This window comes from Callithrix jacchus, chromosome 10 (genome assembly GCF_049354715.1).
Source record: "Callithrix jacchus isolate 240 chromosome 10, calJac240_pri, whole genome shotgun sequence".
Classification (NCBI taxonomy): domain Eukaryota; kingdom Metazoa; phylum Chordata; class Mammalia; order Primates; family Cebidae; genus Callithrix; species Callithrix jacchus.
The window spans coordinates 2,808,448-2,830,985 of record NC_133511.1 but is presented as its reverse complement, the minus strand read 5'-3'; the positions used below and the strand labels follow the sequence as shown (position 1 = coordinate 2,830,985).

Here is a 22,538-nt window from a genome sequence, read left to right as displayed (position 1 = left end):
GGTTCCACCTTTACAAAAAAAAATTGTAAAAATAGCTAGATATAGTGGTTCACACCTGTAGTCCCAGCTACTCAGAGGGCTGAGATGGGAGGATCACTTGAGCCCAGGAGTTGGAGCCTGCAGTGAGCCATAATCATACCCCTTTATTAGTCCCTTCTCACATTGCTATAAAGAATTACCTCAGACTGGTAACTTATAAAGAAAAGAGATTTAATTGGCTCAGTGTCACAGGCTGTACAGGAAGCATGGCTGGGGAGGCCTCAGGAAACGTATAGGGTGAAAGGGCAGAAGGTGACAGGGAAACCAGCATGCCCTACATGGCTGGAGCAAGAGGAAGAGAGAGCAGGGGGAAGTGATACACACTTTCCAACAACCAGATCATGTGAGAACTCAGGCACAATTACAAATACAGCAGGTGGAAATCCACTCCCACTGGGTCCCTCCTCCAGTGCTGGGGAATTACAATTCCACATATGATTTGCATGTGGACACAGAGCCAAACCGAATCACCACGTCACTCCAGCCTGGGCAACAGACCGAGACCTGTCTCTAAATATATACATATATATGTAAGTATATATATATATATATATATATATATATATATATATATATATAATTTTTATTGTGCTAAGCCACTAAGATTTTATATTTGGTTAATGCCGCATAATATAGTTTGTCAAGATAATCACTAGTTTATCATGACTAATTTGGGAGGACTTTTATGTAGATAGGAGACTTGCAATTAGCTTTACGTAGGCAGAAGCAAGCTCTACACAGGCAGACGTGGTACCTCCCTCTTGCCAGAGGAGCACAAACTATGCTTGCGTGGAGAATTGATAAAGACCTGGCTTTTGTCTCAAATGAGATATTGCTTGCCCTCCTCCCAAATTGCTTTCTCCATACATTGTTTCCAGGCAAATGACCAAGCTCAGGTCTCAGCTTACTTCAGATCCTAGCTATGGTAGGAAATAGGCTACTAACCAAAAGAATTATAGGACCTGGACATTAAGTATCATCAGAAATCAAGAATACACATATGAGAGTAAATCTGAAAGTACTGGATTAAGGTAGGGGATGTATGGCTGGAGAGGGAAGAATTTATTAACATCAGTACACATATTCTTGACTTGGGAGTCAATTTTCTAGAAAGGAAGCCAAGAGCTTCTCTAATATTCTGCAGACATGGATTTTCAAATCTCGGACACGATGATGTCCTAGGGTAGTGGAGATGCCAGAATTTCTTTGGCATGATTTTGAGGAAGAAGTCAGAAGGCACAAGACATTTGAACCTTAAAATGAGTCTAGTACATGAGATTGAAGAGCCCACCAGCATACTCTGCTGCCTGGGAAGACCCAGAGGGCACTCCTTTCATTGAGACCATCAAGACCACACTAGTGAGGGTACACACTGGTGTCTCAGAGATACCTGGTGGTAGTTGTTCTCTGTGGGGTAGGTTAAGAATATGAGGTGTTACTGGGAAATTGGCCTCTCTAGTATCATTAAAGCAGAATGGCAAAGTGCATACGTACATACGTATATACATGTATATACATGTATACATATACATCCATATCCATATCCATAAATACATATGTATGTATACATGCATACATATATCTCTCCATTTATACACACACATATACCTATGTTTATATAAATCATCCTTACACATGTATGTAGAAATCACACAAAACTTACATACGTGCGTGTGTGTGTGTGTATAGAGAGAGAGAGAAATCCTTCAAGGGAACCTAGTCTCTCTCTCTCTCTCTCTCTCACACACACACACACACACACACACACACACACACACCCGTTAGTGACTGTGATGCCATTATATACCAAGGACTGCATATGTGTGTTAAATTACCCCCACAAAGGGACCTATGGCCATCCACCAGGGTACGTGTGCACTGGGGAGGAAGAGTACTCAGATTTTGGAAGGACAGTTGGATGTCAGATCTGAACTGACACTGGTATTAGAGGCCCCAAAATGGCATTAGGGCCTTTCAGTTTAGAAAGGAGGCATATGAGGGAAAGTGATAAATAGAATTCTGACTCAAGGTCATCTCACAATGGGCCCAATGGGTTCACAGACCATCTTGTGTTCATTCCCTGACTTCTGGAATAAGATCTTTATGGTAGGAAGGGTCAAGTACAAGCCCCTGAAACTGCGCCTCTTAAATTCTGGCCAAAATAGCAAACCAAAAGCAGCAAAACCTCAATGTCACATCCTGGGAGGATTGCACTGGTTACACCATCAGAGATTTAAAAGCAACAAGGAGGGCAATCCTCTCACAACCTCATTCAATTAATCTTTGGGCCCCTTGCATAAACCAAATACACCATGATGGCAGACTTACCTAGTGGTTAACTACCTGGCAGGTAACTCACCTAGTGGGTAACTACCTGGCGGGTAACTCACCTAGTGGGTAACTACCTGGCGGGTGACTCACCTAGTGGGTAACTACCTGGCGGGTGACTCACCTAGTGGGTAACTACCTGGCGGGTAACTCACCTAGTGGGTAACTACCATTACAGCTAATATGTCAGACATGATTTCTTTACTAGAGCAAATTAACACAGGCTCAGAAACATGATATGGAGTGATTCAAGAGGAGTGTTTAGAGATTTCCTTTATTTTCTTTGAGCTCAGAAATGCACTAGAAAATGCTTGTGATTTCTGCACATTGATTTTGTATCCTGAGGCTTTGCTGAAGCAACTTCAGCAAAAACTGCACAAAATCAATGTGCAGAAATCACAACCATTTCTATACGCCAATAACAGACTAACAGAGAGCGAAATCATGAGCAAAGTCCCATTCCCAATTGCTACCAAGAGAATAAAATACCTAGGAATACAATTAACAAAGAATGTAAAGGACCTCTTCAAGGAGAACTACAAACCACTGCTCAACGAAATAAGAGAGGACACAAACAGATGGAGAAACATTCCACGTTCATGGTTAGGAAGAATCAGTATCGTTAAAATGGCTATACTGCCCAAAGTAATTTACAGATTCAGTGCTATCCCCATCAAGCTACCAATGACCTTCTTCACAGAACTGGAAAAAAACCACCTTAAACTTCATATGGAAGCAAAAGAGGGCCCGCATAGCCAAGTCAATTCTAAGCAAAAAGAACAAAGCGGGAGGCATCACACTACCAGACTTCAAACTATACTACAAGGCTACAGTACTCAAAACAGCATGGTACTGGCACCAAAACAGAGATACAGACCAATGGAACAGAACAGAGGCCTTGGAGGCAACACAACATATCTACAACCATACAATCTTTGATAAACCTGACAAAAACAAGCAATGGGGAAAGGATTCCCTGTTTAATAAATGGTGTTGGGAAAACTGGCTAGCCAAGTGCAGAAAGCAGAAACTGGACCCCTTCCTGACACCTTACACTAAAATTAACTCCAGATGGATTAAAGACTTAAACATAAGACCTAATACCATAAAACACCTAGAAGAAAACCTAGGCAAAACCATTCAGGACATAGGCATAAGCAAGGACTTCAAGACTAAAACACCAAAAGCATTGGCAACAAAAGCCAAAATAGACAAATGGGATCTAATTAAACTCCAGAGCTTCTGTACAGCAAAGGAAACAATCATTAGAGTGAACCAGCAACCAACAGAATGGGAAAAAATGTTTGCAATCTACCCATCTGACAAAGGGCTGATATCCAGAATCTACAAAGAACTAAAACAAAAGAAAAAAAAACCAACCTCATCAAAATGTGGGCAAAGGATATGAACAGGTGCTTTTCAAAAGAAGACATATATGAGGCCAAGAAACATTAAAATTTTTTTATCATCACTGATTATTAGGGAAATGCAAATTAAAACCACATTGAGATACCACCTCACACCAGTTAGAATGGTGATCATTAAAAATTCTGGAGACAACAGATGCTGGAGAGAATGTGAAGTGGGATCACTTTTACACTGTTGGTGGGAGTGTAAACTAGTTCAACCATTGTGGAAGACAGTGTGGCAATTCCTCAAGGCCCTAGAAATAGAAATTCCATTTGACCCAGCAATCCTATTACTGGGTATATATTCAAAGGATTGTAAATCATTCTGTTATAAAGACACATGCACATGTACATTTATAGCAGCACTGTTTACAATAGCAAAGACCTGGAACCAACCCAAATGCCCATCAACAATAGACTGGACAAGGAAAATGTGGCACATATACACCACAGAATACTATGCAGCCATAAAAAATGATGAGTTATGTCCTTTGCAGGGACATGGATGAATCTGGAAACCACAATTCTCAGTAAACTGACACAATAATAGAAAATCAAACACCGCATATTCTCACTTATAGGCAGGTGACGAACAGTGAGAACACATAGACACAGGGAGGGGAGCATCACACACTGGGGTCTGTTGGAGGGGGCAAGAGGACAGTGGGGTGGGGGTAGGGAGGTCAGGGAGGGATAACATGGAGAGAAATACCAGATGTAGGTGACGGGGGGATGGCGGCAGCAAACCACATTGCCATGTGTGTACCTATGCAATAATCTTGCATGATCTGCCCCAGAACCTAAAGTACAATAAAAAAAAAAAAAAAAGAAAGAAAGTAGGGGTTTTGCTTGTTTGGGTTTTTGTTTTGAGGAGGGGTTAATGAAAGCTCTAGCTTTCTAGTTTGAATCCTTTTGGAGAATTTAACCCAAACACCACTCTAAGAGAAAGTAGTAGCTTTCTTCCAGACCTATCCCATGTGTCTTAAAGAGGTAGTGCTCTGGCCAATGAATTGCAGGGTACAGCTGCAGGATCTGCCCTGCCACTCAACTCTTTGTGATTGTGACCATTCTGAATCTTTATTTCCTTTCTGTGGTAAGGGGAAATAACACTAACTTCCAGGGTTGTCGTGAAGATAGAAGAGGTTAGATCACGTAGCACAGTGCCTGCCATGTTGAAAATATTCAACAAATATTGGCCCTTTTCTTTCGCATATTCCCCTAAAGCCAGAATTTTTTTCTCAGTGCTTCTTTCCTCCCAAATAACGCTCTTCCCACCAGAAAAGCTCCCTGCACCAATGAATCAGCAGAGCAATTAACATAACACATTGTTACCGTATTTCCAATGTGTAGGAAATGCAGTACCCGCATTCATATAGCATTATTTCATGTTTGTCTATTGTTAATAATAACGGCTATTACAGGACACAACGTAAAATCATGCTTTCTAATCTTCACAACATTGGAGTCATGACTCTGAGGTTTGTCTAACCTCTACTTTGATATTTTGCCTCCTTCGGTTGATAGTATTTTCTATAGCAAGCATAAGTGACCTACAATATTTAGCTAAACTATCAGAATAGAAAAACAAGGAACAAAAATCTAATAAACTGTGTTGCCATTGTGAAGCAGTCAAATTGGAACTAAAAACATGGGAAAGAGGTGAACTTTTGACTTGTTCTGTGTAAAAATTAGTAACTTCCAACAGAAGAAGAAGTTACAAAATACTGAAGTCAGTGTCACGCCACAGTTGACCCAGGATTATATGTGTACATGGACAACCTTAAAATCAGAGGTCTTTGGGTATTGAAAATTCACAGCTAATCCGTTTTCCCAAGACTTCAGTCAACTGGAAGTGAAAGCCGTTACGCATTTCTCAGTCTTAGTTACTGAAACTGTAATGGATGGTAGACCTGCATTCTGTCTGGTTCACATAGGCCAGAGGGCTGCAAGTGCCAGCACAGGTGAACATAGTTCAAAAGAAGCAGCTGTATTAGAAAGATTATCAGAGTGAGGAGAAAAGAACGGAAGCTAAGGAGGTAAATTGAAGGCATGTTCAGGGGTGAGTTCGACTGAGAGATAAGGAACAGTGTCAAGACAAAAAAGAAAAAAAGTTCACACCTGTAATCCCAGCACTTTGGGAGGCCGAGGCGGATGGATCACGAGGTCAAGAGATCGAGACCATACTGGTCAACATGGTGAAACCCCATCTCTACTAAAAATACAAAAAATTAGCTGGACATGGTGGCGCGTGCCTGTAATCCCAGCTACTCAGGAGGCTGAGGCAGGAGAATTGCCTGAACCCAGGAGGCAGAGGTTGTGGTGAGCCGAGATCGCGCCATTGCACTCCAGCCTGGGTAACAAGAGTGAAATTCCATCTCAAAAAAAAAAAAAAGAAAAGAAAAGAAAAAAAATTGGGGAAGAGCCAAGGTCCAAGCCAAGAGGTTGTTTTAAAACTTTTATTATTACTATTATTTTAAATAGAAGACAATGTGCCCCCATTAGATAATTTCTCATCCCTCTTTTCCCTCCCACCCTCCAACCCTTCCACCCTTCCAAGTGCCCAGTGTCTATCATTCCACACAGTATATCCATGGGTACACATTGTTTAGCTCCCACTTGTAAGTCAGAACATGTGGTATTTGGCTTTCTATTTCTAAATTATTTCAGATAACATAATTCCCTCCATTTCCATGCCTGTTGCTGCAAAAGACATTATTTCATTCTTTTTAATTGCTGCATAGTATTCCAAACGGTTTGGGGATTTCTCAAAGAACAAAAAAATAGAACTACCATTCAAGCCAGGAATCTCACTACTGGATATCCACCCAAAGGAAAAGAAATCGTTATGTCAGAAAGATACCTGCACTCGTGTGTTATCACAGCACTGTCCACAATAGCAAAGGTATGGAATGAAGCCAAGAGGTTTTTGATAAACATCCGAGTTGTAGTCATGAAAGTTTTTGCTGGCAGTTCTGAATAATCTCTTCCCACTTGTTAGCTTTCTGATCTTGAGCTTATTATTCCATTTTTCTTTTTTTATATATTTATTTTACTTTAGGTGCATACTATATCTGGCATTTCTCCACATGTTATCCCTCCCCACCCCCCGCCGTCTCTCCCCTCCCCACCCCAACTGCCCCCAGTGTGTGATGCTCCTCTCCCTGAGTCCACATGTTCTCGTTGTTCATCACCCACCTATAAGTGAGAACATACGGTGTCTGGCTTTCCGTTGTTGTGTCAGTTTGATTTTTCTAATCTCAAGCTAGTTGGGCTGTTCTGAAGTTTAGAAATGACTTACATTTAAGACCTGACATACAGTGGAAGCTCAACACCATAGACTTCATTTTTTTATGTACGAACTCTGTATGCTTTGTTGCCTGATGCTGTACATACGCCAGTAGGTTTAACAAGTAATGAATTATTTAACGACAAACATAGGACTCAGCTGCTCCAGGGCATTAGTTCCTTCCAGGTGTCACTGTTTACTGCGGGACAAGTTTACACACTGACATGATTTCTGTGAGGCATGTGCTACCCTACCAGCTCCCAGTTACAACTGTAGCTACTACCACAATGTAAATTTTCATTGTATCATTACCACATAATAAGATCCATTAACAAGATGTGTCAACATTTATAAAGTTACGATTCAAGCTGAAATGGGCATCTCACAGCTTGTCAAATCAGTGCCTAGGGCCACTGTCATAGATTCGTCAGGCTAACAAGCTTTGTCTGTTAAAGGTATTAGAGTTGAATAAGAAGAGATTTGTTCCCCAGCATAAAGGATACATTATAACTGTGTGTGGATACATCCACCCGATTTTAGAGATGACAAAATGATGGTCTGAATTAATTATATGCAGTCATGTGTGACTTAACAATGGGGACACGTTCTAAAAAAAACATGTCCTCAGGCAATTTTTCCATTGTGCAAACACCATGGGTTGTACTTATACAAACCTCTATGGTACAGCCTACTACATGCCTAGACTATGTGGTATAGCCTTTTAAAATTTTTTTGGGGAAAGTGATCTTTCCGTCTCAGCCTTCCAAGTAGCTGGGAGTAGAGGTGCCAGCCACCATGCTCAGCAAGCCTCTTACTCCGAGGCTACAAACCCATGTAGCGTGGAATTCTACTGAATACTGGAAGCAACTGTAACACAACGAGTATTACTGTATCTACACATATTTTAAATAGAAAATACAGTGAACAGGTGGTATAAAGACAGAAAATGGTACAACTATATAGGGCGCTAACCATGAATGAAGCTTGCCAGACTAGAAGTTGCTCTGAGTGACTCAGTGAATGAGTGATGAGTTAATCTGTATACTATGTTCACTTTACAAACATTGTGCACCTGGACTACAGTAAACTTATAAAAACACTTTTCTTTCTTCAGTATGAATTAGCCTTGGCTTACTATAACTTTTTTACTTCATAAACTTTGTAATTTTAAGAAACATTCACAGAGGCACAAAAACATTTCTTTCTTGATATCCTTATCCTATAAGCTTTTTGCTCTCTTTAATTTTTTTTTATTTTTTAAACTTTTTTTGTTAAGAATGAAGACACAAAACACACATTAGCCAGGGCCTACCGAGGGCCGGGATCATCAATATCACTGTTTTCTACCTTCACATCTTGTTGTACTAGAAGGTCTTTCAGGACAATACCATTGACGCAGCTGTCATCTCCCGCGGTAAGGACGCCTGTATAAGGTAATGGAATACCTTCCGAAGGAACTTTCTGAAGCTGTTTTATAGTTAATCTTTCAAAAAAAAGAAGTGTACTCTACTGGCTGGGCGCGGTGGCTCAAGCCTGTAATCCCAGCACTGTGGGAGGCCGAGGCGGGTGGATCACGAGGTCAAGAGATTGAGAGCAACCTGGTCAACATGGTGAAACCCCGTCTCTACTAAAAATACAAAAAATTAGCTGGGCATGGTGGCACATGCCTGTAATCCCAGCTACTCAGGAGGCTGAGGCAGGAGAATTGCCTGAACCCAGGAGGCAGAGGTTGCGGCGAGCTGAGATCGCGCCATTGCACTCCAGCCTGGGTAACAAGAGCAAAACTCTGTCTCAAAAAAAAAAAGTGTACTGTAAAATAAATGGTAAAATGTACAGCAAATGCATAAACATTTATTACTATCATCAAGAATTACATACGGAACACAATTGCATGTGCTAGACTTTTATATGGCAGCATCCTCGGAAACACATGGGTAATGCATCCTGCTATGACTTCATGATGGCTAAGACGACATCAGGTGACATGTGCTTATCAGCTCTGTGTTAGTTTGTTCTTGCGTTTCTATCAAAAATACCTGAGGCTGGGTAACTCATAAAGAAAAGGGGCTTAACTGGCTCACGGTTCTGTAGGCTGTACAGAAACCATGGCGGCACCAGCTTCTGGGGAGGCCTCGGGAAACTTACGATCACGGTGGAAGGCAAAAGAGGAGCCAGCACTTTACATGGCCAGAGCAGGAGGAAGGAAGAGAGTGGTGGGGAGGTGCTGCGCACTTTTAAACAGCCGGATCTCATATAACTCACTCACTGTCACAAGAACAGCACCGAAGGGATGGTGCTAAGTGGTTCATGAGAAATCTGCCCCCAGGATGCAATCACCCTCCCACCAGGCTCCACCTCCAACACTGGAGGTGAATATTCATAAGATTTGGGAGGGGACACAGATCCAAACCATATCAAGCTCCATTATAATCACATGGGGCCACCATTGAGCATGTGGCCCGCCATTGGCTGAAACATCATGCAGTGCCTGACTGCACTTGCTCAACATTCAGCTGACTTCGTTTGAGTCTGGTTGTCAGTCCTTCTCCCTTGACATTAAAGCTGAGGTCACCACACTGTAGAGCAAACCCTTTGGCAAGAGTAAGCCACAAGTTGATTTGGCTGGCTCAGTGTATATCCCAGTTTCTTCCCAACTCAGAGCCTCTTAGTTCCTGGAAGTCCCACCTGTCCAGGCTACCCAAGTAGGGTGAGGATGGTGGGTGATACTGAAAAGATCATTCCTACACACTTATTATTTCAGTCTCTCATTGCTTTGAAATTATACACTTCAGACATCGTAGAGGTAATTTATCTTTAGTGAGAGAAAAATGTAGTTCTTTACTACAAGAATTTCGGGGTTCTTTACATTAATAGGTTAATTTGACAAAACAGTTATTGCAGACTTACTGTGTTAGTGTGTAAAAAGCACTCTATGTGGCTGAGAAAAAGAGACAACAAAAAGCAGAATGATTAGACTAGAAATCATTTGTTGGAAGACTGTAGCATCAGAGAATAATTAACGAGCTGGAGGTGGAAATTATTTTTATGTTAACAGAGAAGAAAAGAAAGGTTCAGAAAGGGAATACAATCACTCAAGGTTACGATAATACTATTCGTGGGAAGGCGTGGATCGTTAGACATGTGAAAGACAAGGAGGATTTGAAATCATTTCCCACTACGGATCTCAACCTAACTCCTCCTTTGTATTTTAGGAGGAGAAAGAGGGATGAAAAGAATTTTTAAAAGCAAAGAAGAGGAGGAAGGTAGGAGGAGCATTCTGGGAAACGGAGAATGAGTGAGCACCAAAGGTTCACTCTGGATTCTTTTCTCTACATGGTCCATGTTCTTCTCACAATACTCCTATTCCATGGCCAGTAAATTCATGTGAAAACCAATAATAGATAGCTGTGGTAAACAAGGACTCAAGAAATATTTGTTTTAATATCTTTGTAGAGAGCAACTCCCACATTTAGAGAGCAACTATGTTTGGAATTTATTTCCATTGACCTACTTAATTCTTACCTGCTTATATTTAAGTTTAAAACATAGTTTTCTTAAAAGAAAATTTCACTGATTTTAAAATGTCTAAACCTTTGGCATTTTACCAGGCTTGTCACCTCTAAGTAAATACACAGACATGAATTATCTAGCCGATTCTTTTTCCTCCTTACAAATACAGAAATCATTTCCTGGGGATTAATCATTCTTTCGAGTTTAGAAGGTTGAAGGAAAACACCGATGCAGACTGTATCACCATTACATTAAATGTTTGTGAACATTCAGATGATAAAAACACACGTATGAATCATGCTGTGGGTGATTTAAGCATTGTCTCTATATAAAAGGAAGGCCACTAGGGGGTAGAGCTAGAAGTCCAGTGGACAGAGAAGGTAAGGGCAGTGAGAATGATGTGTCTTACATTCCTTGTGCTGCTATGTCTGCCAGTCTGCTCTGCTTATCCTCTGAGTGGGGCAGCAAAAGAGGAGGACTCCAACATGGATCTTGCCCAGGTAATTAACGGTGGCATCTATGGCAGCTACCGGCCAGCCCAAGTGTGTCTACGTGTTCTTCCAACACAGAGCAGAATGATTAGACTAGAATTCACTTTGTGGGAAGACAATAGCATCAGAGAATAATTAACGGGCTAGAAGGGGAAATTATTTTTATGTTAACAGAGAAGAAAAGAAAGATTCAGAAAGGGAATATAATTACTCAAGGTTACAATAAAAGAGTAGCAGTATATTTGTGGCTAAATGAAAAGAACATATGGAGAATATAAGAAACTTCTCTGGCTTTAGAATTTCTTTAGTTAAAATTATTGGGGAGGGGGGCATGTTAGTCTGATCTTTAAATCATGTCAGGTGATAGTTTTTATGTTTTTACTTGTTATATTTGGACAAAAGACCTTACCACATTTCAGTCTTAAACCAGATCCACAACAATGATGAAAGTGGAAAAAGTTAGTGTGGTAACTTTTCACACAGCTATGTTAAAAGAGGGTTTTTAAGAAACAAAACAAAACAAAAAAAAGCTAGACCTGAGTATTCAATCCCAAATTCCGTACTTGACTAACAAACTAACATTGTAAGAAAAATTTAAAATTTGTATTAAATGAGAAAGAGGCTTGAAAAATCCAATTAAATGTGATACCTACTTTTGTTTTAAGAAACTAGAGGAAAATTAAGATGGATTATAAAAGTTCGGTAAATGATGGAAAATCATTAAAATGACCTAAAAATTATACTTATTATTCCATTAGCAATACCTGGGAAAGTACTACAACCTCAAAACAGATACGAAACAGTTTGTTAGAAGAAAGGATAGTAATCTCATTGTTAAAAACATCCAAGGAATGCAGAAGCTCCTTGGGTTGGAGGTGACGGGGAAGCTGGACTCTGACACTCTGGAGGTGATGCGCCAGCCCCGGTGTGGAGTTCCCGACGTTGGTCACTTCAACACCTTTCCCGGCATGCCGAAGTGGAGGAAAACCCACCTTACATACAGGTAATGGTTCAGAGAGGTTTTCACATAATAACGAAACTTTATAAGTAGCCTGTCATATTTGGATAAGTAACATAAAGTTTTCTTTAACAATTTTTCTTTTCTTTTTTTTTTTTTTTTGAGATGGAGTTTCGCTCTTGTTACCCAGGCTGGAGTGCAATGGTGCAATCTCGGCTCACCGCAACCTCCGCCTCCTGGGTTTAGGCAATTCTCCCACCTCAGCCTCCTGAGTAGCTGGGATTACAGGCACTCGCCACCATGCCCAGCTAATTTCGTGTATTTTTAGTAGAGACAGGGTTTCACCATGTCGACCAGGATGTTCTCGATCTCTTGACCTCGTGATCCACCCGCCTCGGCCTCCCAAAGTGCTGGGATTATAGGCGTGAGCCACCGCGCCCGGCCAACAATTTTTCATAATGGCAGGAGAAAATAATATCCTCTTCAATTTTTCTCCTCCAGGATCATGAAGTACACCACAGATTTGCCAAGAAATGCTGTTGATTCTGCCATTGAGAAAGCTCTGAAAGTCTGGGAAGAGGTGACTCCACTCACATTCTCCAGGCTGTATGAAGGAGAGGCTGATATACTGATCTCTTTTGTAGTTAAAGGTAATCAAACGAAGCATCCATTTATCTGGTGTATTACTCTGTTCAGACTGCTATAGCAAAATACCTTAGACTTGTAATTTATAAACAACAGAAATTTATTGCTCACAATTCTGGAGGTTGGGAAGTCCAAGATTAATAAGGTACCAGCAGATCTGGTGTCTGATGAGAAACTATTCCTCATAGATGGGCCCTTCTGTGTCCTCACAGGATAGAAAAGGCCAGGAGGTTCCCTGAAGCCTCTTTCACAAGATCACTAATCTTATTCATGAGAGCGGCGCACTTAGGACCTAATCGCTTCCTAAAGACCCAACGTTTTGTTTTTTTTTAAATTTTTTATTGCATTTTAGGTTTTGGGGTACATGTGCAGAACATGCAAGACAGTTGCATAGGTACACACATGGCAGTGTGTTCTGCTTCCTTTCTCCCCTTCACCCACATTTGGCATTTCTCCCCAGGCTATCCCTCCCCAGCTCCCCCCTCCGCTGGCCCTCCCCTTTTCCCCCTAATAATACTGTATCACATTGGGTATTGAGATTCCACATATGCATTTGCAGCCACACCAACATTTAGACCATAGCATCTACTGTTGTTTCATTGGAACAGGGTAAAAAGAAATTCTGAACACTTATATTTCCATTAATGTTTTTCCCTATCAGAACATGGAGACTTTTACTCTTTTGATGGCCCAGGATACAGTTTGGCTCATGCCTATCCACCTGGGCCTGGGTTTTATGGAGATATTCACTTTGATGATGATGAAAACTGGACAGAAGATACATCAGGTGGGTCATACGCCTCTTGGGAATGTTTCAGGAATAATGTCTAATCCTACCCAAAAATAATTTGATTCTCTAGAATGAGCAGTAAATGGAATATACTAGTAACTGAATTTTTTTTATTACTACTTGAGTTTTAAACAGAAGTACTGTTCATTTTAATCATTATTGAGGAATTTTACAAAATGTCTGTATTTCCATCTTTGGCCCTACCAAGTACAATATTGTAAAAACCGTTCAATCTTATCTCCACAAGTTGGGATGGATCTTGTAGGGCTTTGAGGATCAGCATATTTAATAATTTTTTTTATCACTTTAATGATAGATGATTAGGGTAGGATGAATTCCATTGAATCAGTTCCAATCCTAAAATTTGCCATTAGAATTTCTTTCTTTCTTCTCATTGGCCGCCTTTTTATTTAAAAGCAGAGATCAGAAGAAAATGCCAGGAATTAAAAAAAAAAAAAATCGTTAGGTCATCTGTTTAAATAAACATGTCACTGTCTCTAGGTTAGATGGGATTTTCCCCCTAAGTTGGTTTTGAAACACTTTATGTCTAAACATAATGACTAAAATTAACTGTATGCTATTTATTTTTTAAAATGGCTTCTGAAGTTTAGAAACACACTGTTGAAACAATCACTATTTCTGAGAGTGACTAGGATTTTTAATGTAAATGGAAAAGAACATCTTCACTGAGTAAAAGCCTAAAGTTTGTGTTGCATGAAAGGATCAACTTTTATTTGAACAACTGATCTTTTCTGCACAATTCTTGGGGCCTTGGTTAAATAACATCTACCTCTAAATTCGATAAAACCCTTTTTATAATATTTTAAAAAGCTGAATCTAGCTGTGCTGCGCTACAGAGAACTGTTATTGGACACGTTTCTGTTTTAAACTGATGATTGTACACATCCAATGGCACCTATTACTGGGAAGATTTTTGACAATTAAAAATTATTTGATTACGACCAGGCACTGGTGGCTAAGGCCTGTAATCCCAGCATTTTGGGAGGCTGAGGCAAGCTAATCACTTGAGGCCGGGAGTTCAAGACCAGCCTAGCCAACACGGTGAAACCCCATCTCCACTGAAAATACAAGAATTAGCCTGGCGTGGTGGGACGGGCTTGTAATCCCAGCTACGCAGGAGGCTGAGGCCTGAGAATTGCTTGAACCCGGGAGGTGGAGGCTGCAGCTAGCCGAGATTGCACTGCTGTACTCCAGACTGGGCAAAGAGCAAGACTCTATCTCAAAAAAAGAAAAATTTATTTGATTATGATGAAGAAGAGGAGGAGCAAATCAAACCAAACCCCACAAAAAATAACCAGTTTTGTGACTTAAAAGTTTGAGGAACAACATAAATGTTGCATGATTAATTTTAACTAAGTTTGCAACTGGTACGTGTTCCTATATTTGAACGATGACTTTTTATTTTTAGACAATGAAGAGTTATATTATTGACATGTTATTAGTCTTGTCCCTTCAAAATAAATCTTTGGGAAATAATGCTTCTCATTTGTCAATATAGGAAAAGTGTCTAGTTTTTCTGACAAAGAAGGATCTAATGAGGAATATGATGAAAAACTGTCCCATATATTGACTGAAAGTCAACCCTGAAAAACACATGAATTTCTATAAAGTATGAAATATACCAATCACTGAACCAGTCCACAGATAATGAAAAGACATTGTGGTTTCAAGGACGGCCTGTACAGCCGGCATATGTGCACGTGTCTTTGCAGAATACATAGCTGGTGGATTCCGAACATTTACGGTTTTCATACAGGTACCAATTTATTCCTCGTTGCTGCTCATGAACTTGGCCACTCCCTGGGACTCTTTCACTCAGCCAACCCTGAAGCTCTGATGCACCCAGTCTACAACTCATTCACAGACCTGAATCCGTTCCGCCTGTCTCAAGATGATGTGAATGGCATTCAGTCCCTCTACGGTGAGTGACGCTGGAAAAATTAGGCATTGCAGCTCTACAATGACAGTCCTCAGGAAAGCTTTTCAATGCACCTGAAGGATTTAGATTTAGCTTTGAGAATGTTTGAAAGGCATACAAGTTGACAGATGCATCACGTTTTTTTTAATGTTTGCACCCCCAAATCTGTTTTCTTTAGGACTTCCCCGTGCCTCTCCTGAGGAACCCCTGGTACCCACAAAATCCGTTCCTTCAGTACCTGGGACACCAGCCAAGTGTGATACTGCTTTGTCCTTCGATGCCATCAGCACTCTGAGAGGGGAATATCTGTTCTTTAAAGACGGGTCAGACCAGAAATTATATTTTTCTATCTATTCTCTTGATATACAATGCTTAGAAGGAAAAACAGAAACCTGACAGAGTTTTTTTAACTTTTATTTTAGGTTCAGGGGTACATGTACAGGTTTGTTATGTAGGTAAACTCATGTCATGGGGGTTTGTTGTACACATAATTTTCTCACCCCAGTACTAAGCCTAGTACCCAGTAATTACTCCTTCTGTTTGACAGACTTTTTTAAATAAAAAATTTCTTCTACATTTTAAAATCATTCAGATCTAGTTCTCGTTGACTTTCTGACATCCTCTTAGAATTGTCCAGGTCATTTTTTACAGACTTACAAGAAATGATTCTTGGTCACTAGACTGTAAGCTGATTAAGGCAGGGGTTTTATCTGTTTTGTTCATTTTTTAAAATATCATACATCATGGAGCTTCTTCAGAAAGCACTGGTAGATCCTTAGAAGCAGGGTGGTACCTTTCCCTTTGCTAACAAATGCTACTATCTAAATTAATTGCTTTGGGGAAAAAAATGATATATGCTTGTGGTAGGATATTTAAACACTACCGAAAGATACAGAATTTTAAAATCCCCTCTCCAGTCTTTGACCGACAGTCCTCCAGCTCCCTTCATATATGCAACCATTGCTACCAATTTCCTTGACTCTTTACAAAAATGTTCTATTCATATACAAGCATCAATATAAACATAATATTGTTTAAAATATTAGGACATAATACGCACATTGTTTATGGACTTTTAGAATGGAACCAAGCTAAATAATTATTTTGGAACCCGTCACAAGTCCCACCATAGATTTCATTACCCTGGAATCACACGCAGGACGACAGTTTAATACAGACTTCTACGAATGGGTAAATTAGCACGGATTAAGAGAAAAGAATAATATGTTTCTTTTTCACATCATCTAAAGGAGAAAGGCAATTGCAAGTAATTTTATATATTACAGATATTTTTGGCGAAAATCCAACTGGAACCTTGAACCTGAATTTCATTTGGTTTCCACATTTTGGCCCTCTCTCCCATCATATTTGGATGCTGCATATGAAGATAATAGCAGGGACATCGTTTTTGTTTTTAAAGGTGAATACTATGTAAGAATTTTCAACTTGCTGGAAAAAATCCTGTTGCAAAATTTTATTGACATGATTTTTCTCCATTAAAGTTTAGACTGTTTATTACGGCAAGACCTAGGGCTAACACTTAAATAAAATTTGTACAAAGAACATTATCAACTTTATTTTAGAGACCTCCTAAGTAAATCGATGGTTTTCCATATTCATGGATAAAAAAATCAATATAGGCCCGGCACGGTGGCTCACGCCTGTAATCCCAGCACTTTGGGAGGCCGAGGAGGGTGGATCACGAGGTCAAGAGATCAAGACCATCCTGGTCAACATGGTGAAACCCCGTCTCTACTAAAAATACAAAAAATTAGCTGGGCACAGTGGCGCGTGCCTGTAATCTCAGCTACTCAGGAGGCTGAGGCAGGAGAATTGCTTGAACCCAGGAGGTGAAGGTTGCGGTGAGCCGAGATCGCACCATTGCACTCCAGCCTGGGTAACAAAAGCGAAACTCTGTCTCAAAAAAAAAAAAAAAAAAAAAAATCAATATAGTAAAAATGTCAATTTATCTATAGATACAAGACATTTTCATTTCAAATGCCGAAGGTTTTTTCATGTAACTTGACATATTAGTTTCACAATTTATACGGCAGAGCAAAGACCAAGAATAGCCAGGATACTCCTGGTGAACCCATCTTATTAGGTGAGGAAAAAAGCTCTATGTAATAAAGCTTTAAAAGGTAAGATGTGGTATCAGTGCAGGGAGCAATAAATTAACCAATAGAGCTATTCGGGTATGGCAGCTTCTTTATCAGATTTTTAAACTACTTTTTCCGTTTGTTTTACTGGCAATATGTTATTTGCATTTCTATTACTTCTTGAGTCAGTTTCATTAACATGTTTTTCTAAAAATGTGCCAGTTTTGCCTGTTTTCAAATCAATCAGCATGAAGTTTTTTGAAAATTATTTTGTTGTAATTTGAATTATTGCTGTAATTCCTAATATTGAATCCTTTTGCCTTTCTCTTTTGTTCTTCATCAATCTCACAATATGCATAAAAATTTTAGTGACCTTTTCAAAGGACTGACTTTTGGCTTTATTTATTCTCTATATTATATTTTGATTTCTGTTCATATCCTTATGTTGCCTTAATGTTTGCTTACTTTGAATTAACCCTATTATTATTTTTATAGCTTGTTTGATACTTACTTCATTAACTTGTAACCTTTTTCCTTTTCTAATATAAGCATTTATACCTACAAATAACAATTTCTTCTTTTTATCCAGCAAATTTTGATATGCAGTATTTTCATTTTATTCACTTTTAATTTTTCAATATCCCATTTTAATTTTTTCCCTGGGCTCATAGGTGATATTGGAATATTTTTAAATGTCAAGCTGTATGGAGATTTTTTAAATATTTATTTCTGACAATGTCACTTTTGTGAAGATTAAATGAATGTGAAATTGCAGCAGGAATTGTAAAGGATTGCATAACTCAAAAGTATTGTTATCCAGTAATTTATCCATATTTATTTACCACTTGCGGTGTCAGACACCACACTCATTAGTGGAGGTCACTGAAGAGGGTTTATGTTCTAGAAGGGGCAGCAGAGATGAAACCATAGGCAGCCTACGTATGACAAGTGCTAGGATAGAGAGAAGGAAAGGTGCCGTGGGAGCACCTGAGTCATACCCAGGGCTCAGCAAAGATCCCTCAGAGGAGGAGATGTTTAGGATGGGTCTTGAAGTTCTCTCTTGCTGTGCAGAGACGGGCTGGGTGTATAGAAAGTATAAAGGTCTTTAAGAAAGAAGAAATTGTTTTTACCACATAAGAGCATACCTGGAACTGCTCAGATGATACAAAGCAAGAGAGATGAACAACAGATGGACATTTTAGATTAGCGAATCTGGCAGTCGTGTGAACAAGAGATTCAGGCTCGGGATCGAGGAGAATGATGTCACAAAGTAAAGGGAGAGAGATGGATGGGATTTTATTCTAACTCGCTGGAATATGAATGAATCCTGATAATATTCAGAAGCACAGGTTGGAATTGGTGGCTATGATATCTAAAAGGAAGTGTCCAATAAGCAACTGATCTATTGGTATGGAACTTGAGAGAGAGAGAGAGAGGTCTAGGTGAGAAATTCAGGTTAAAAAGTCATCAGCAAATTATAAGAAATAATCAAAACTGGCCTATACATAAACTATAACTTACAGATACAAATATATAAGCCACAGAAAGGGCAGTTAATCAGAGTTATCTACTGATTTATTCATTCTTTCATTCACTCACTCATTTAGGGAATATTTGTTAAAGACTGGCTGTGAACTGAGCATTATTAGGTTGGAATTAAAAACAAGACATCCTCTTTACCACAAAAATGCTCTAGAATCATTTTTAAAATCAATGGCTTCATGTAAAATTTCTTGGGTTTATTTTTTCAACAGGAAATGAGCTCTGGGCCATCAGAGGAAATGAGGTTCAAGCAGGTTATCCAAGAGGCATCCACACCCTGGGTTTTCCTCCAGCCGTAAAGAAAATCGACGCAGCTGTTTCTGATAAGGAAAAGAAGAAAACGTACTTCTTCGTAGAGGAGAAATATTGGAGGTGAGATGCAAGAGAAAGGACTTTGTTCGAAGTCTGATTAAGAAAATTGGCCGGGCGCGGTGGCTCACGCCTGTAATCCCAGCACTTTGGGAGGCCGAGGTGGGTGGATCACGAGGTCAAGAGATCGAGACCATCCTGGTCAACATGGTGAAACCCCGTCTCTATTAAAAACACAAAAAATTAGCTGGGCATGGTGGCGCGTGCCTGTAATCCCAGCTACTCTGGAGGCTGAGGCGGGAGAATTGCCTGAACCCAGGGGGCGGAGGTTGCGGTGAGCCGAGATCGCGCCATTGCACTCCAGCCTGGGTAACAAGAGCGAAACTCTGTCTCAAAAAAAAAAAAAAGAAAAAGAAAATTATTTTAAGGATATCCCCCTACTCCCACCCTCTTTCTCTAACTTCAAAAGTTATGATTATGCAGAAGATAGCTTATTGTTGTTCTACTTCCCGGCTACGAATGGCCCTCAGAGTGCTGATCACTGAGCCGTTTACTCACACATCAAAAGCCACCAGGAAAGGCTAGCTGAGGTCCGGAGGCATTTGTGCCAGTCACCATGTGGCTGTCATAGGGCGCCCAGGTACGGCAAGCTTTGGAGACAAGGTCTACAGGGTCCTAGTGTGACTGAAAGCCAGAGGTTTATTTTTATCTAAATGATTTAATTAATTTCGCATATTATGTGAACACAGTCTTTATGTATTTGCGGTAGACACATAGAAATTTGGGTTCTGTGTGTCCAGGCTTAGAAAATTTACCTTAGACATATGAACTTCTGTAAAATGTCATATTCCTGTTTCTGGGAAAATGTTGTTTTATGTGTTAAACTTGTAAGTCCAGGGAAGTAACCTATTCTTGCAGCTCTATAAAGTGTTTAACACCTTTTTATACAACTTAAAAAGTTTGTCTATGACTCCACACTGGAAAATTAATATCACATTATACTATTGTGTGTAACGGTACTACTATACAACATCGAACTGTATTTCTTTCATCTTATTTAGATTTGATGAAAATAGCCAGTCCATGGAGCAAGGCTTCCCTAGACTAACAGCTGATGACTTTCCAGGTGTTAAGCCTAAGGTTGATGCTGTATTCCAGGCATTTGGTAAGAAGACCCTCATTTCATTGTCAACAGGGAAATCTCCAGGCATTTTTATCATTTCAAAATGAAGTACAGAATCAAAACGGTTTTTAAATCATTCAGTCTGATATCTTTTTTACTCCAAATTTCTGATAATCCTCACTTTCCAACTTATGCAAAGTAGATTAAAAATTTTTTTTTCCTGAATAACTTCCAAGTCTCTGTTTCATGGCTGCACATAAAATCAAAGGATACTCCTTCACACAGAAGCCATTATCTCTCAGGTCACTAGGTTTGTATAAAAATGCAATCCGTGTGAGCCAGGCTAATGGCTGGTTGTCATTCTATTCTATCCCATCCTGTTATCCCGCCCCAGGGGAGCCTTGTCAGGGCTTCTGTTGCAGTCTGCAATTGTCTACATTAGTCATTTGTAAATAAAATAGTTGTCCTCCCCTATGCTCAAAATAGGTAAAATGTAATTCCTGGTAATGGGGAAATAGGAAAGCAGAACTCGTGTGTGATTACTCTGAAGGAATTTTGGAGTGAGCTGCCAGTGCTTGACAGTCACAATGCCCATGAGGCTGATGCTCTTGTTACTAAAATGACTTAACCATGATGTATGCAAAGTGGGAAATGGACCTCTGGCTCATTTATCATTTTTCTGATTCTCTTGGGTCTCGTTGTCTCCCAAATTGTAATTTAGGACCTAGCAGAAGAGGAGAGGTTGGAAAGAAAGGAAGATAAATTTTTAAAACATTATAGAATCTTATTTATTTAAAACCTGTATAATCTAATGTTTTAGAGCACTGGCTTTGGAGTCAGATGAGATGGAGTCCTCCCTCCAGCCTTCCTTACTGATGCTACCTTGGTAAAATTACAAAACCTTTCTAATATTTAGTTTTGTCCTCACTGATAATACATAGAAATAAAGCACATAAGTACTGAGCTCAGTGCCTGGCACAGAGTAATCGCTTAAGAAATGCCATCCAGCCGGGTGCGGTGGCTCAAGCCTGTAATCCCAGCACTTTGGGAGGCCGAGGCGGGTGGATCACGAGGTCAAGAGATTGAGACCATCCTGGTCAACATGGTGAAACCCCATCTCTACTAAAAATACAAAAAATTAGCTGGGCATGGTGGCGCGTGCCTGTAGTCCCAGCTACTCAGGAGGCTGAGGCAGGAGAATTGCCTGAACCCAGGAGGCGGAGGTTGCGTTGAGCCGAGAACGCACCATTGCACTTCAGCCTGGGTAACAAGAGCGAAACTTTGTTTAAAAAAAAAAAGAAAGAAAGAAAGAAAGAAATGCCATCCATTATTAACTTGTACTTAATCTAAGTTGTATGTGCTACAAAATGACATATTTGAAGATGCCTCATCATTTTCCTTATCTAATTTGCAGGATTTTTCTATTTCTTCAGTGGATCATCACAGTTTGAGTTTGACCCCAATGCCAAGATGGTTACACACATACTGAAGAGTAACAGCTGGTTACATTGCTAGGCGAGATAGGGGGAAGACAGATACGCGTATTTTAAATGAATCTAATAATTATTCACCTAATGTATTATGAGCCAAGATGATCGATTATTCCTGCATGTTCTGTGGCTGAAGCTGAGCCTTGCAGACATCTTCATGCGTCATGAAAAATGTTTCTGGAATGTTTCACTTGCTTTTGAATTACATTGAACAGATGTAAGAAATGCGTGCAATAAGAGAGAGAATGCAACTCCACAGATGTTTTATTACTTCTTCAATAAAGAGTTTTATTTTTGGCATGTTTCTTACTTTCTAGAACAATTCATGTTCAATACCCTGACCACACTGGGGACCGATTATTTGACAGATACTCTGCCAGTAGGCGTGGTAGCATCACCCACTCTAGAGAGTCGTGTGGCTGTCACATACCCTTTCCTATTCTCTGCACCAACAGGATCTTCCTTTTCCTTACACACCTAACAAAGAAAGATGTAAATCAAGAGCTGTCCCATAGCTGGGACAGGATCAAACAAAATAGAGAAATGGAAGACTCTAGAATGTTAGAGCCTGGGAACCTAT

The 22,538-nt window shown here is 39.9% G+C and overlaps 1 protein-coding gene across 1 annotated transcript; it reads left to right on the top strand.

The window, feature by feature from the left end:
- The first annotated feature begins 10,945 nt into the window (after positions 1–10,945).
- Positions 10,946–22,256, top strand: LOC100395869 (stromelysin-2). The gene is made up of 10 exons (XM_002754350.6): positions 10,946–11,072; positions 11,822–12,066; positions 12,523–12,671; positions 13,328–13,453; positions 15,234–15,398; positions 15,574–15,718; positions 16,682–16,815; positions 19,249–19,408; positions 20,407–20,510; positions 21,883–22,256. Exons 1-10 carry the CDS (start codon positions 10,968–10,970, stop codon positions 21,981–21,983), a joined length of 1,434 nt encoding a protein of 477 aa, XP_002754396.4. The 5' UTR covers positions 10,946–10,967; the 3' UTR covers positions 21,984–22,256.
- The last annotated feature ends 282 nt before the right edge of the window (positions 22,257–22,538 follow it).

Bases quoted from the DNA above. Each gene is read 5' to 3' on its own strand.
- LOC100395869 (XM_002754350.6), top strand. From the start codon at position 10,968: ATGATGTGTCTTACATTCCTTGTGCTGCTATGTCTGCCAGTCTGCTCT. The intron at 13,454-15,233 runs GTGGGTCATACG...GTTTTCATACAG, and splicing joins CTGGACAGAAGATACATCAG to GTACCAATTTATTCCTCGTT. The intron at 16,816-19,248 runs GTGAATACTATG...TTTTTTCAACAG, and splicing joins CATCGTTTTTGTTTTTAAAG to GAAATGAGCTCTGGGCCATC.